The sequence below is a fragment of the Doryrhamphus excisus genome, chromosome 1, assembly GCF_030265055.1.
Source record: "Doryrhamphus excisus isolate RoL2022-K1 chromosome 1, RoL_Dexc_1.0, whole genome shotgun sequence".
NCBI lineage: Eukaryota > Metazoa > Chordata > Actinopteri > Syngnathiformes > Syngnathidae > Doryrhamphus > Doryrhamphus excisus.
Genome location: NC_080466.1, coordinates 41,769,899 through 41,783,329, shown reverse-complemented (window position 1 = coordinate 41,783,329; position 13,431 = coordinate 41,769,899). Strand labels below are relative to the sequence as shown.

Genomic DNA, 13,431 nt, shown 5'->3' with positions numbered 1-13,431 from the left:
TCGATTAGTTGCGATTTTGTCACCATGCTCTCCGCCCACGCGGCCAAACCCGGTGAGCAAACCTCCCAACTTACAAAAAACGTCACCGGGCCGTCTAATTACAAGTCATGGAAGTACACGCACAACAACAAATAATCAGTCGCATTGAATGTACGTGCTGCATAGGATATGACGTATAAACATCAAATATAACTAATAAGTAATCTATTCGTCAAATCTAAAACGTCGTGTAAACGTTTGGTGTGTAGTCACAAAGCCCAAAGGGGTGTGGAAATGGTCCTAAAGTTAAAAGGACCAACACAAGTACCGGTTGTGGACGAGTCATCCTGAGTAGTTGCTGGTATCTAGCGCCGTTTGTTGGTAAGAATACGCTAACACAAATGTCAACTACGCTCAGTTTGTTTCCTTAACAAAGTATAATTACACAGATAATGTCACGCTTTGTTAGTGAATGACACTACTACATATGTATCTGTCATGTATCCATTGTGCTTTTGTCTTGAACAAATCCGAGCTGTTTGGATGACGAAGATGACAATTGAAAATACACGCGGAATCAAAAGTAAAAAAAAGTTTTGTGAATATTTATGGTATGGTAATTACAGCTCCAACTGTTGCGGTTTGCTGCCCTAGGGTTGTTTTTGAGGCCCATTTGAATGCAGCACCCGCCTGCACCAATACACGTTCGACTCTTTCTGAGAACCGACTCTTTTAAAACCGACTCTTTATGTGGCCTCGTATTTTAACCTAGCTTAGCCAATGTGAAGTTGTGCTTGCCTAATTTAGTGTATTTTTGCATTTTGAGCTATAAACAAATCCAGACTCATCCTTGGTGAGAGCATCTGCCCTGTTATTGAGAAGATATGGGATTATCTTAATAGCATGTCCATCAAAACAAAGTTCTTCCCCTGTCCTAAACTGAGCTGTGAGTTTGGGGAAACGGCTTTTATGATCATCCTGTAGCATCAAAGCATCCTCTTTTGACGCGTCATTAATCCACACATGCTTTTCAGGTGAGTCCGTTTCAACGCCTGAAGGCTGGAGCCCACTACACTTATCAGCTATGAAGAACTGCTGTTTTTTTTAAACACACTGAGACATGTTATCAAGACCAAGCACGCGGACCATGATGTTCAGGAATGCACTCCCGGCTGCTCCCTGCTTGTTGCGTTACTGTATACGTGTGTATCCCGAAATCATGACATTTGCCTTGTTGCTCCACCTCCATCCCCTTTGTAGGAGGCAGACGTAGTCACCCAAGAGGAAGCAGACCAGAGGCGGAGTTCATACTGTTGTAAAGCACGCAGAAGAGCGGGACCATGGCTGAGAATAAAATGGGTCCAAACCTGCAGGCTGGCGCTGGATTCCTCGCTAAAAGGGTACAGAAGTCACTGAATCGCGCTCAGGAGAAGGTGAGCTTAGATACTGGTTGGGTCTTGGGTCTTGTAAAACCACCAGTACTTGTATGGAGAAAGTGATGAACATTTTGTAGTATTACAACCTAAACTTAGTCATTGACAGTTTTTCAAGAGTACCTTTACTTTGTTTGCACACTAATTTCCGTAAAATGAATTGTTTTGGAAAAATTTCACCCTCACCTTTGCCTGTCATAACATTACAGTGTTCAGAACCACACAGCTGTGTGCATACTCTACAAGCGACCACTTCCTGATTGTGCACTTCCTCTCTGCTTGCTGAACCCTACCCCCTTTTAAGTTTGAGGGTGACTTAATAGTTTAATGTATTTAAGATTCTGCCATGTTTAAGATTCATGGCAGATTAGATCACAATCTGACACTGCAAGACCCGAATGTTATTGTGGATGGTCTGGATTTCTTTTTTTTTTGTTGCTGCATTAAAAAATGAAGGTCAACGTGGGTTGGCGACTCTTGTTACCGATTTTAAAGGTGAAGGTCGTTCATGTGGGAAAACCTGCAGCTGGATGATGATGCACTGGCAAAAGTTATTGTAATCGTCCACTTTTGCGTATCTTTAAACATCCCATCACAGGGAGATTATTTTTGGGGAATTAAAGATGTTGTTCACACAGGAAATGCATCAGTTGTGGACATGGATGGAAAGCAAAACAAAGTTGTTGCATTTGTGTTGCTATGGTAATTGTGAACCCAAAGAAACAACATTTTTCAATTTGCTGTCCCCGCAAAATAACTCATCACAGAATCGTTAATGTCCAAACCGCTGGCACTCACTTAAAATTTAATAAATTGGGCCCGTATATTGTGAAGAATTTAAAGAAAGAAAACACCTTTTGAAATTTCGCACTTAACCCTTCCAGCGGTGCGAGTATCATTCCTCTCCTCCATTCTTCATACAGTATAAAAATGTAATATATTGTGCATGTCTTTCTAGAAAGCCTTTCAAACGCTCGGTTTAAGATCTTTTTAAGCCGCTGTTCACCTTGACAACATGTCACAATCTGCAAATACTGTGAAGTGAATGTTTTGTGCTACAAGCAGTAAGATTTTGATAGTTTAGAGCTCATCTAAAGTCAAAATATATGAAACTTGTGGCCTAATAAACTCTTGACAATGTATCTTTCATGACAATGCAGGTTCTTCAGAAACTGGGCAAAACCATGGAGACCAAAGATGAACATTTTGAGCTGTGTTTGCAGAACCTGAACAAACAACAGGTAACATACACCCGAGCAGCCATCACCTGTTCTATAATTAGAATCCAATACAGTCAAATAAGCGTATATTATTTTTTAGTTTTTTCCTTTCTTGTTACACATATTTACAGTCATGTCACTTATAAATTAATTTGGCCTTAATTTGCTTGACTCAGCCATAAGCAGGAGAGGAATCAAGGTCCTGTTTTCCCTGTTACCATGCAACACATCCTGGACATTGGAGGGAACCCTTCCATTAAGCAACAGGAAGCTAACATTTTCACTTCATTTATGACCCCGGCACTGCATTTAAATATTTTGCAGCATCGTAGAACAAGAGTTGGAGTGTTAAAAGACATCAGTTTATTCTAGTGTGGACTGCCCAGTCATGGGGTACCAATATGAAACCAGTTTTGCCAACCGACTTTTACCGACTGTTTTTCATTCAATCTTTCATTCCAAACAAATCGAGACAATAGCGGAGTTGTACGTAAAACATGGTTTTATAGTTTAACAATTGTATGTGTTTACATGTTGGGTAGCATCGGTAACTACTCTTAACCCCACACTCTGCACAGTGGCGGGTATTTTGCGCTACCTCAAATTCAAACTATGGCGTCTTTTATGAAAAAATGAAAATATGCAATTTGGCCGACTGCAAAATTAGAGTTTTCAGTATGCTGTCCTTGGTGGAAAACGCTTGGGCACCCCTGTAATATACTTAGTTTTTCCTGTTCATGTGTAGTTGCACTTTTGACAATCCTTACCATCAGCACTTAATGGCACATACCGGAATTGAACTTCTGTTTTTGTCTCACACAGATGGATGGAAGTAGGTTGTTTAAAGATGTTAAGGCCCACTATGCCGCAGTGAAAGGTACGTTTCAGAAGTATCAAGGTTTGACAGTGTGCTTTTTTTTTAAGATGAAGGGGTTATTGTTATTGAAATAGGGGAAGTGACTTTGTTCTATTCTTGGATCATTTAGTCTCTGTTTTGCAATGATGTCTATGTTGCTTTGTACAAAGAGAGAAAGGATCATGGAGTGAAAACACTCACTTTTTATAAGCTACTTTTCAATATGACCAAGTCCCTACCTCCTACTATAAACATAGAGCATATATGAGTATTTAACTACATTGTACATGTCAGTGACGTCAGTGGCTGATGTGGGGGACACATGCCATCGACCCACGCTACATTGATAGATCGCAATGGACTCAACAGGAACCCCTGCTTGTGTCTTTATATGACTAATAAAGTATAGATTTTCCAGTGTTGTTAGCTACAGCGACTTTGAGTCCCAGCCAGGAAGCTGGTGTTATTTTGGCCTTTGCATCGTGGGCGTAGCAACACTGACATGAACGTTGAAAACAATACCATGTCAATGCACAAAAACGGTTGTCTTTTCTTTTTCCACAGCTGTACATGAGACATCTAAGAGAATGTCACAGACGCTGAGACACATCTATGAACCTGACTGGGATGGCGTGGAGGACCTTGCTGCTATTACAGGAGTATTTGTCATTTTTTTATATTCCACTGCAATATTTTAAGGGACAAAAAAAAGAATTAGCTTCGGGTAATAAATGGCTGCAATTTGTTGCAGTTGGTAAGGTAGCCAACAATATTAGGATTTTTTTTGTCACGAGTTTTTCAGCTATCATGAACAGGGGCGTCACTAGGTTTTGAGGACACGGGGGGCTTAGCCACCTGGAGATGCACAGGATATGAATGAATGTAGTAGACATTGAAAAAAAATCAAAATATAAAAAAAAAACAAATAACCGGGATATAACTTTCCCATTTTTGGATAGATTTAGTGGAGATACTCAATTGTTTTATTATTTTTTATTATTTTTTTTAATTTAATTTATTATTATTTTATTTTAATTCACAGTCTAAGCATCATTATATTATTAATTAGCCTATTATTATTGCTATCGTAATTTTTCTTATTACTACTAGCAGTAGTAGTAGGCTAGTATTAGCCTGCTTTTGCCCTATTATATGAAATTTGTCAGATTTTTTTGGTTAAAAATAAATAAATAATATAATAATATAATATAATAATAATATAATACATAAAAAAGTTAAATTATGTATTTATTTAAAATTAATTATTTATAATTATTTATGACGCCACTGATCATGAATAAATAATGAATGACGCTGCGTTTGACTAAAACGAAATCCATAATTGTGTCTCAAGAGTGAAGACTTGCTGTGGAATGACTACGAGGAGAAACTGCATGACCAGATTGTGCGCACGATGGAAAACTATACAAGTCAGTTCCCCGAAGTCAAGGTAATTGGACACATTGATTGGAACGCTGAACTACTGATATTCCGATTGAGCTTTTTTTTTTTTTTTTTTTTTTTCAGGAGCGTGTCGCTAAACGTGGTAGAAAGCTGGTGGACTACGACTCAGCACGCCACCATCTTGAGGCGCTGCAGAGCGCCAAGAAAAGGGATGATTCAAAAATAGCTAAGGTAGCGAGCGTACAGTCGGGGGCTCAAAAGGTTTGAGAATGACACAAGTGTGCTGCTTCACTGTTTGATGTTCACCAAAGCACTAACTTATCACTTTGGAAAAGGCCTTGTCACTAAACTGTACTGAGACGTACGTACATTGTGTAGTATATACACATCACCATCATGAAAAGTGAGGCAGCAGACTTTGTGAAAATGAACATTTGTGTCATTCTCCAAGGTATAGTATCATAGTATCACTCCGGAATCGAAAATGATACTATCTCCTGTTTAACAGGCAGAGGAAGAGTTCAACAAGGCTCAGAATGTCTTTGAGGAGATAAATAATGAGCTGAGGGAGGAGCTGCCTGTTCTCTATCAGAGGTATGGTCGAGAGGCCGCTGCATAGTTCAGGTCTGATAGTAGTGAGAAAGCCAACTTGTTTTTCTTATTTGGTATTCAGGCTGGGTTTCTGAAGCCGCTTTGACAAAATGCCCCATAGCTTTATGTACGTACATGTACGATATGATCTCAGAGCATTAAACATGTTGCTTCATCATCCGAGCAGCAGTGTTGCATAACAACGCCTTAGGCTGGCCCACTATTAGCTGTGTTGTCAATCATTTTGATGTGACAAAAAGATGGAATTTGTTTTCAGTTTGAGTTACTAAGGCATCGATGGCGTCCACTGCACTGCACTGAGCAACATTGTAGTTTTCCCTTGGATGAGCCCGGATAAAAATGCAATCTCATGATGATGTATGTTCTACATTTTCTACTATTGGGCTCATTCAACTTCATATAAATTTCTACTTTAAAACATCATTGACAATTTTACTTAATTTTTAATTTCAAATGCTAGTTTACATTTTTTTAATTTAAAATGTTATTTCATATTCATGTAATTTTTATTTTAAAATGTACTTATGAATGTTATTTGAAATTGTACTTAAACATTTACTTAAAAAATGACATAAATTTTAATTAAAAAGGTTATTTATAATTTTAATTACTTTTATATATTATTAAAATGTTACTTTTCAATGAAAAGTTGTATTTGAAATATTTGTATTTAATTTTGATGATCATATATTTTATTTTTAATTTAAAATGTCAGTTTTAATTTAATCTTAATTTATAATAAACATTTTTACTTTAGATTTTTACTTTTAATTTAAATGCTAGTTTGAATTTCATTTTGAGTTCTAATTTAAAATGTTATTTTTAATTTCATTTAAAAATGCACTTATTTGAATTTAAATGTTATGCAACATTTTACTTGTTTCATTTTTAAATGAAATGTTATTTTTAGCTTTATTTGTATTTCTAATTCAAAATGTCATTTTTTTTTTTTTAGTCTATTTTAATTAGGATTATTACATAATTTGCATTCTTTTTGAAGAATATCAACTATATCAAAAGATTTTTGTCACAATTGAGTTGACTTGTGTTTTTTTCTGTAGCCGCATTGGTTGCTATGGGACAGTGTTCCAAAACATTTCAAATCTGAGGGATGTCTTCTACAAAGAAATGAGTGTGGTAAGACACGACACCTTTTCTCTTCTTCCTTTGGAAAGCGCATACTTTTGATTTTGCTCCCTTGCAGCTTAACCAGGATTTATACAACGTGATGAAAAAAATAGAGAATCAACATTCCGGCAAAGCTTTCATCATCAAGGGTCTGAGCAGGTGCAATAATTATTATAAAACATGACAAATAAGTGGAAAAAATAAAACTATTCTTTGTTTTTTCACAGCATGTCAGGCAAGTCAAAGAAGAGGAAGTCCTTGATAATCTCCAATCCAATCCCGTGCAACACGGCCTTCCCGTCGGATCACATGTCCATCCTTTCATCAACCCAAAATGGGAAAAATGCTTTACCGTCCTCACCTGGTCCACAAACTCCGCCCAACTCGGATGAGATGGTTGCAGCAGAGGAGAGCGGCGCCCCCTCCAAAGTTGCGCACTCTTCAGACTCGGATCTCAGTTCCAGCGGCACCAACTCCCCCAAGAGACAGTCGCTGTGCGTCAGTGAGCACAGCGACCCAAGCACGGCAAGCGAAAGTCCGGAGGAGGTGGAAGTGGAAGCCGAACCTGAAGCCGAAGCCGAAGCTGAGCTCGCTACACACCAGTCTGACAACTCCGGCCTGGAGGTCCCAAAATCTGACCCTGCGACTCAAGAAACACCAGGCCCTTCTTCCGATTGCGCCAGTAGTGAAGCACCGCACGTTCCTGAGCAGCAGGACGATGCGAGTGAGCCGCCATCAGAGGACGACAAAACCAAAAGCGCACCCGTTCCCGCCCCTCGAGTCTCTTTCCGCTCCCAGAATTCGACGGCTCAGGAGGAGCAGGAGTGTGAGGGAGCATGTGACGACATGAAGGAGACCACTGTATCAGGAGATGACCATGATGCAGATGACCTTCTCTCCAAGGTAGATGCCATGTTGTCATCGTAACGTCAATGTTCCTGTTCAGCCTTGCCTCAACTTAGAAATACAATCAGGCCGGTTTTCCATCAGGGCCACATACCCCCATTTAAAGGGGACCTATCATGCTCTATTTCAGCCCTTTATATTGACTTATGAACTCCTATAGAGCTGCTACACACAATAACCCGCACAGAAAGCTGTCTGGCTTTCCCCACTTGTCTTGTACAGTTAACAGCTTGTACTCGGGCACGCCCATATATGGAAGTCTGGTTCATTGTGATGTCACAGTGAGGCAGTGTTAGAAAAAACTCTTTGAAACCCAGCGTTCAGAGCCATGCCAAACGTCTTTCAGGGCTCACGTCCAATCTGAACCTCTGGGATCGTTTAACACGAGAATACAAGTGGAAATACCTTAGTTGTTTTTTTTTTGTTATATTACATTTTTAGAATGCGGCAAAGCACTTTGACTTTCCTTTTCCTTGACACACTGCCATCATAGTCTACCTAGGTATTATTTGGGTGTAACCAGCTAATTCTGTTACCCATTTTTGTCCCAGTTTTTACAATTTCTGAGGACCGCCTGTATTAGGTTGGCAATGTACTGATGTAATTAATCCCTAACACCAGTGGGTGGCGCCGGAGAGCCATGCAGCCTCTGAAGGTGGCCAGCTCCAGTGTGAGCAGAAGGACATCCTCCTGGGGCTTGCTGGTGATGAAAAGGTTAGTCTGCCTTTTTGTAAATCAGCTCCTCGTGTTTTGTTTTTTTCTTCCTGATGTGTTGATTTAAACGTACAAATGTTTGCAACAGGAAGATGTGCCGACGTGGGCCAAGGAGGAGAGCGGGAAACTATGCCTGGATTCAGAAAATCACAGCGGGGCTTTCTCAGAAGACGTCATCGGGCCTGTTGAGGCAGAGTGAGGCAATAGTTTGTCTCTTAATAGTTTGATTCCTCCCACAGCTCCCACAAACAGCTGGTGACACACAAACACACGCACACACGCGCATGCAGCGTTTCACACGCAGAAGGTTGAAATTGTTTAGGGTGTGGAAGCAGCACGGAGAAATAATTCTTAAATGTTGTGATGCAACATGTGAAACTAAATCTCACGAGCAGCTGAAGTGAATTTTGCCAGTATTTCGATGAAGCTGCGTTTTATACTACAGTATTTTCTGCTTTTTTTATTCTTCCTAAGAAATAATGTGAAGCATTTTTTTAAATGTGTTCTTTCAGATATATCAATAAAGGCCAAGTTATAAAAAAAATAAAGTTGTGTGGTTTATTGAAGGGGAAAAAGTCATCCAAATATTTTTTATAAATAATCCAAATAACACATCCATATCATTTTTAAAGGAACAGCATCCTATTATCTTTTTCATATTTCATTTTACACAAACCAGGATTTCTCAATCTGTTTTATTGTGTGTCTGCTGACCTTAATGATTGGATAATCAGGTTACTGTCGAATATAATGTTTATTTATCAACAAGTCAGCTGGGATAGGCTCCAGCATAGAAAATAAAAGGATGGATTATTGCTCTATAACTGCATGCTCATACTGATGTGTTTTCCTACTAATTTGGTCCGGGCAGAAGAGGTGTGGACTCAAGTCATGATTTTGATGACTTTGGATTCAACTTTACATCAATGTAAATGACAAATCCCGATTGCTATGTCAGCACTTCAATAATACATTGTTAAAACGGTTATTATCTAGGAGACAATGCAGCGCTTAAAACTTGTAAGGACTTGAAAATTCAAGCCTATGACTTCCAGGTTTGACTTGTCTTGACGTGAGACCTGCAAAACAATGACTTGCTCCAACTTCAGCAACATGTTGCTGGTTTGAATTCTGCTTCTCGCACTTCCTGGTTCTGGTACCCGAGAACACAGTGCAGTTATTTTTCTCAATTTGGCAATCTGGTCCCAAATGCTGATAGGAAATGATTCAAAGCTGAACTCCTTTTTCCTCCAAAGAAAATCTGTCTTGAACCTCAGATGGACACGATGAAGGATGAACCTAAACCAGGGGTGGGCAAACTTTTTGACTCGCGGTTCGCATTGATTTAACAAAATTGACGGGGGGGGATTATGTAGTATTTTACACGTAACAGTCCATTTTTACACCTATATTTTTACACATATTTTACATTTAAAAGTGTCATGCAATCTGCTATATGTGCACTTTGAAATCATTTATTTGATGTAAAGTGTGTTTCTCAATGTATTATTATTATTATTATTGTTATTTTTATTAGAATTATTATTATTAGTTATAGTAATATTATATTATTATTATTTTGTTATTATATTAATATTATTAACAACAATATTAATATAATAGTAGTATTATTATCATTATTTGTATTACTATTATTGTGCTTGTGCTCCTTTTTCCAGGAGTATTTTGTAATATTACTACCATTATTATATTAATATTATTAACAACAATATTAATATAATAGTAGTATCATCATTATTATTATTATTATTATTATTATTATTATTATTATTATTATTATTATTATTATTATTATTATTATTATTATTATTATTATTATTATTATTATTATTATTATGTGCTTGTGTCCCTTTTTACTGGAGCATTTTGTAACAGACCACATCAAATAACAAAATTGATAAAGCAGCTACCTCAACCATCAAAAAATTGGCCCAAGCCACGATGCCAGGTTGTACGTTGAGTTCAAATGAAATATTTGGAAAAAACAGGCGGGCCATATTGAAACACTTGGCGGGCCGGATGTGGCCCCCGGGCCGTAGTTTGCCCACCCCTGACCTAAACCATAAACCATCAAAACAAGGAGAAAACATGAAGCCATGTTGCAGTTGGTAGTTCTTGCCAGTAGAGGTCAACAATGATAAGTGTCCAAAGACCAGACCAGGGGTGCCCTAACTTTCTCCACTGAGTGTTGCATTTTGAAAAATGAGGCCACTTTTGATGCTTTTTTATATTTTGTAATTCAATCCATGCAGTCATGATAGAATGTTCTAGTATTCTAGTATTTTGACTTTTCTAGCTGATTTCGGGTTTTCCAATCCTGTTTTTATGAAAGCACCTGGCTTCAAATGTATGTTTTTAAGACAATCCTATAGTCATAAAGGTATCTTTGTTCCTGTGCCTTGCAGGTATGATACATGAGTCACAGATGTTCAAATCCAAGGGCCTCCTTATCACGCCCATCCATGAATATAGTGAAGGAGTGCAGAAACAAAAACAACCTGTCATTCTGCAAGTTTGCACCTTCAACTCCCAACAGGATGGGATAAACCTGCAGATGGATGGATAGATGGATGGATGGATGTCTGGGGGTATTCCAGGTTTAGTCATCATGTTTTCTGCCTTGACATGTGTAGCACAGGGCATCTGGAATGTACTCACAGTCATTCAAATTTTCCACATTTCATGACCAAAATTATAAAATTAATTCATTTTTTCCCCTCATAACGACACCTTGGAAAAAATATTTGGAAAATGTTGTCACGTATTAAAAATATAGGCAGGAAAATCAGTGGAAAACAGGATGCAGCTCTCTCAGTCCAGGGCACATGATTTTTTCCGTTTTTAATTTTGAATACATTCCCAAAACATTGTACTCATGTTGTCATTATGAGGTGTTCTTTTGTGTGTGGGAAAAGCGGAATTCATTCCATTTTGGAATAACTAATTAAAATGTGGGAACTGTGTGTAACATTGTATACAGTTCTCCCCATTTACTGCGGTTAATCGATTCCAGCCCTGACCGTGATAAATTAATTTCCAGGATATAAGATTAATTGTTAAAAAATGTAATATTTTGTAGTTACAGCATAGAAAACCTGTTTATGACTTTGGATTTTTAACATGATTAGAGCCCTGTAGACATGATGACAGGTTACCACTTCCACATGGAATGGGAGAATTATTTTTTGCTATCATGTTGGACATGCTGTGGCTGACTTCATTACTTCATGCAGCGTTAAGGTAATGTAATGTAAGCTAATGTCTTGAAAGAACTGATAAAATTTTGACGGTGGTTAAGATTCAGGAACTTTTTAAAAGATTATTTAACGCAAAACATGATCAGAGTACTTGTTTGGGACATTTAGTTTTCCTAGTACGTCATGCTAGGTGTTAGCATTTTTTTCAGTTTTCATGAATATGACCTTAAGCAGACACTAGCACTATTAGCATGTGTTAGCATACCAACATTAGCATGTTTAGCGTTTACATTTTAGTATAGTAGGTGTTAGCATTTTAATGTTAGCATTGTTAAAGTCATTCAAACTTATGGTATGTTTTCACGCTAATATTTATAGCATCAATCACAAGGCAAAGGTGCTTTTTCTTCCTAGTACGTCATGCTAGGTGTTAGCATTTTTTTCAATTTTCATGAATATGACCTTAAGCAGACACTAGCACTATTAGCATGTGTTAGCATGCCAACATTAGCATGTTTAGCGTTTACATTTTAGTATAGTAGGTGTTAGCATTTTAATGTTAGCATTTTTAAAGTCATTCAAACTTATGGTATGTTTTCACGCTAATATTTATAGCATCAATCACAAGGCAAAGGTGCTTTTTCTTCCTAGTACGTCATGCTAGGTGTTAGCATTTTTTTCAGTTTTCATGAATATGACCTTAAGCAGACACTAGCACTATTAGCATGTGTTAGCATACCAACATTAGCATGTTTAGCATTTACATTTTAGTATAGTAGGTGTTAGCATTTTAATGTTAGCATTTTTACAGTCATTCAAACCCATGGTATGTTTTCACGCTAATATTTATAGCATCAATAACAAGGCAAAGGTGCTTTTTCTTCCTAGTACGTCATGCTAGGTGTTAGCATTTTTTAAAATTTTCATGAATATGACCTTAAGCAGACACTAGCACTATTAGCATGTGTTAGCATGCCAACATTAGCATGTTTAGCGTTTACATTTTAGTATAGTAGGTGTTAGCATTTTAATGTTAGCATTTTTACAGTCATTCAAACTTATGGTATGTTTTCACGCTAATATTTATAGCATCAATCACAAGGCAAAGGTGCTTTTTCTTCCTAGTACGTCATGCTAGGTGTTAGCATTTTTTTCAATTTTCATGAATATGACCTTAAGCAGACACTAGCACTATTAGCATGTGTTAGCATGCCAACATTAGCATGTTTAGCGTTTCCATTTTAGTAGAGTAGGTGTTAGCATTTTAATGTTAGCATTTTTAAAGTCATTCAAAGCCATGGTATGTTTTCACGCTAATATTTATAGCATCAATCACAAGGCAAAGGTGCTTTTTCTTCCTAGTACGTCATGCTAGGTGTTAGCATTTTTTTCAATTTTCATGAATATGACCTTAAGCAGACACTAGCACTATTAGCATGTGTTAGCATACCAACATTAGCATGTTTAGCGTTTACATTTTAGTATAGTAGGTGTTAGCATTTTAATGTTAGCATTGTTAAAGTCATTCAAACTTATGGTATGTTTTCACGCTAATATTTATAGCATCAATCACAAGGCAAAGGTGCTTTTTCTTCCTAGTACGTCATGCTAGGTGTTAGCATTTTTTTCAATTTTCATGAATATGACCTTAAGCAGACACTAGCACTATTAGCACGTGTTAGCATGCCAACATTAGCATGTTTAGCGTTTCCATTTTAGTAGAGTAGGTGTTAGCATTTTAATGTTAGCATTTTTACAGTCATTCAAACCCATGGTATGTTTTCACGCTAATATTTATAGCATCAATCACAAGGCAAAGGTGCTTTTTCTTCTTAGTACGTCATGCTAGGTGTTAGCATTTTTTTTCAATTTTCATGAATATGACCTTAAGCAGACACTAGCACTATTAGCATGTGTTAGCATGCCAACATTAGCATGTTTAGCGTTTACATTTTAGTATA

At 37.5% G+C, this 13,431-nt stretch overlaps 1 protein-coding gene across 1 annotated transcript; it reads left to right on the top strand.

The window, feature by feature from the left end:
• The first annotated feature begins 16 nt into the window (after positions 1-16).
• On the top strand, positions 17-8,778 carry bin2b (bridging integrator 2b). Its single transcript, XM_058069801.1, has 13 exons — positions 17-360; positions 1,240-1,412; positions 2,573-2,653; positions 3,455-3,509; positions 4,053-4,147; positions 4,843-4,938; positions 5,016-5,123; positions 5,401-5,486; positions 6,566-6,641; positions 6,709-6,791; positions 6,860-7,535; positions 8,160-8,252; positions 8,341-8,778. Exons 2-13 carry the CDS (start codon positions 1,320-1,322, stop codon positions 8,449-8,451), a joined length of 1,653 nt encoding a protein of 550 aa, XP_057925784.1. The 5' UTR covers positions 17-360; positions 1,240-1,319; the 3' UTR covers positions 8,452-8,778.
• Positions 8,779-13,431: the final 4,653 nt, after the last annotated feature.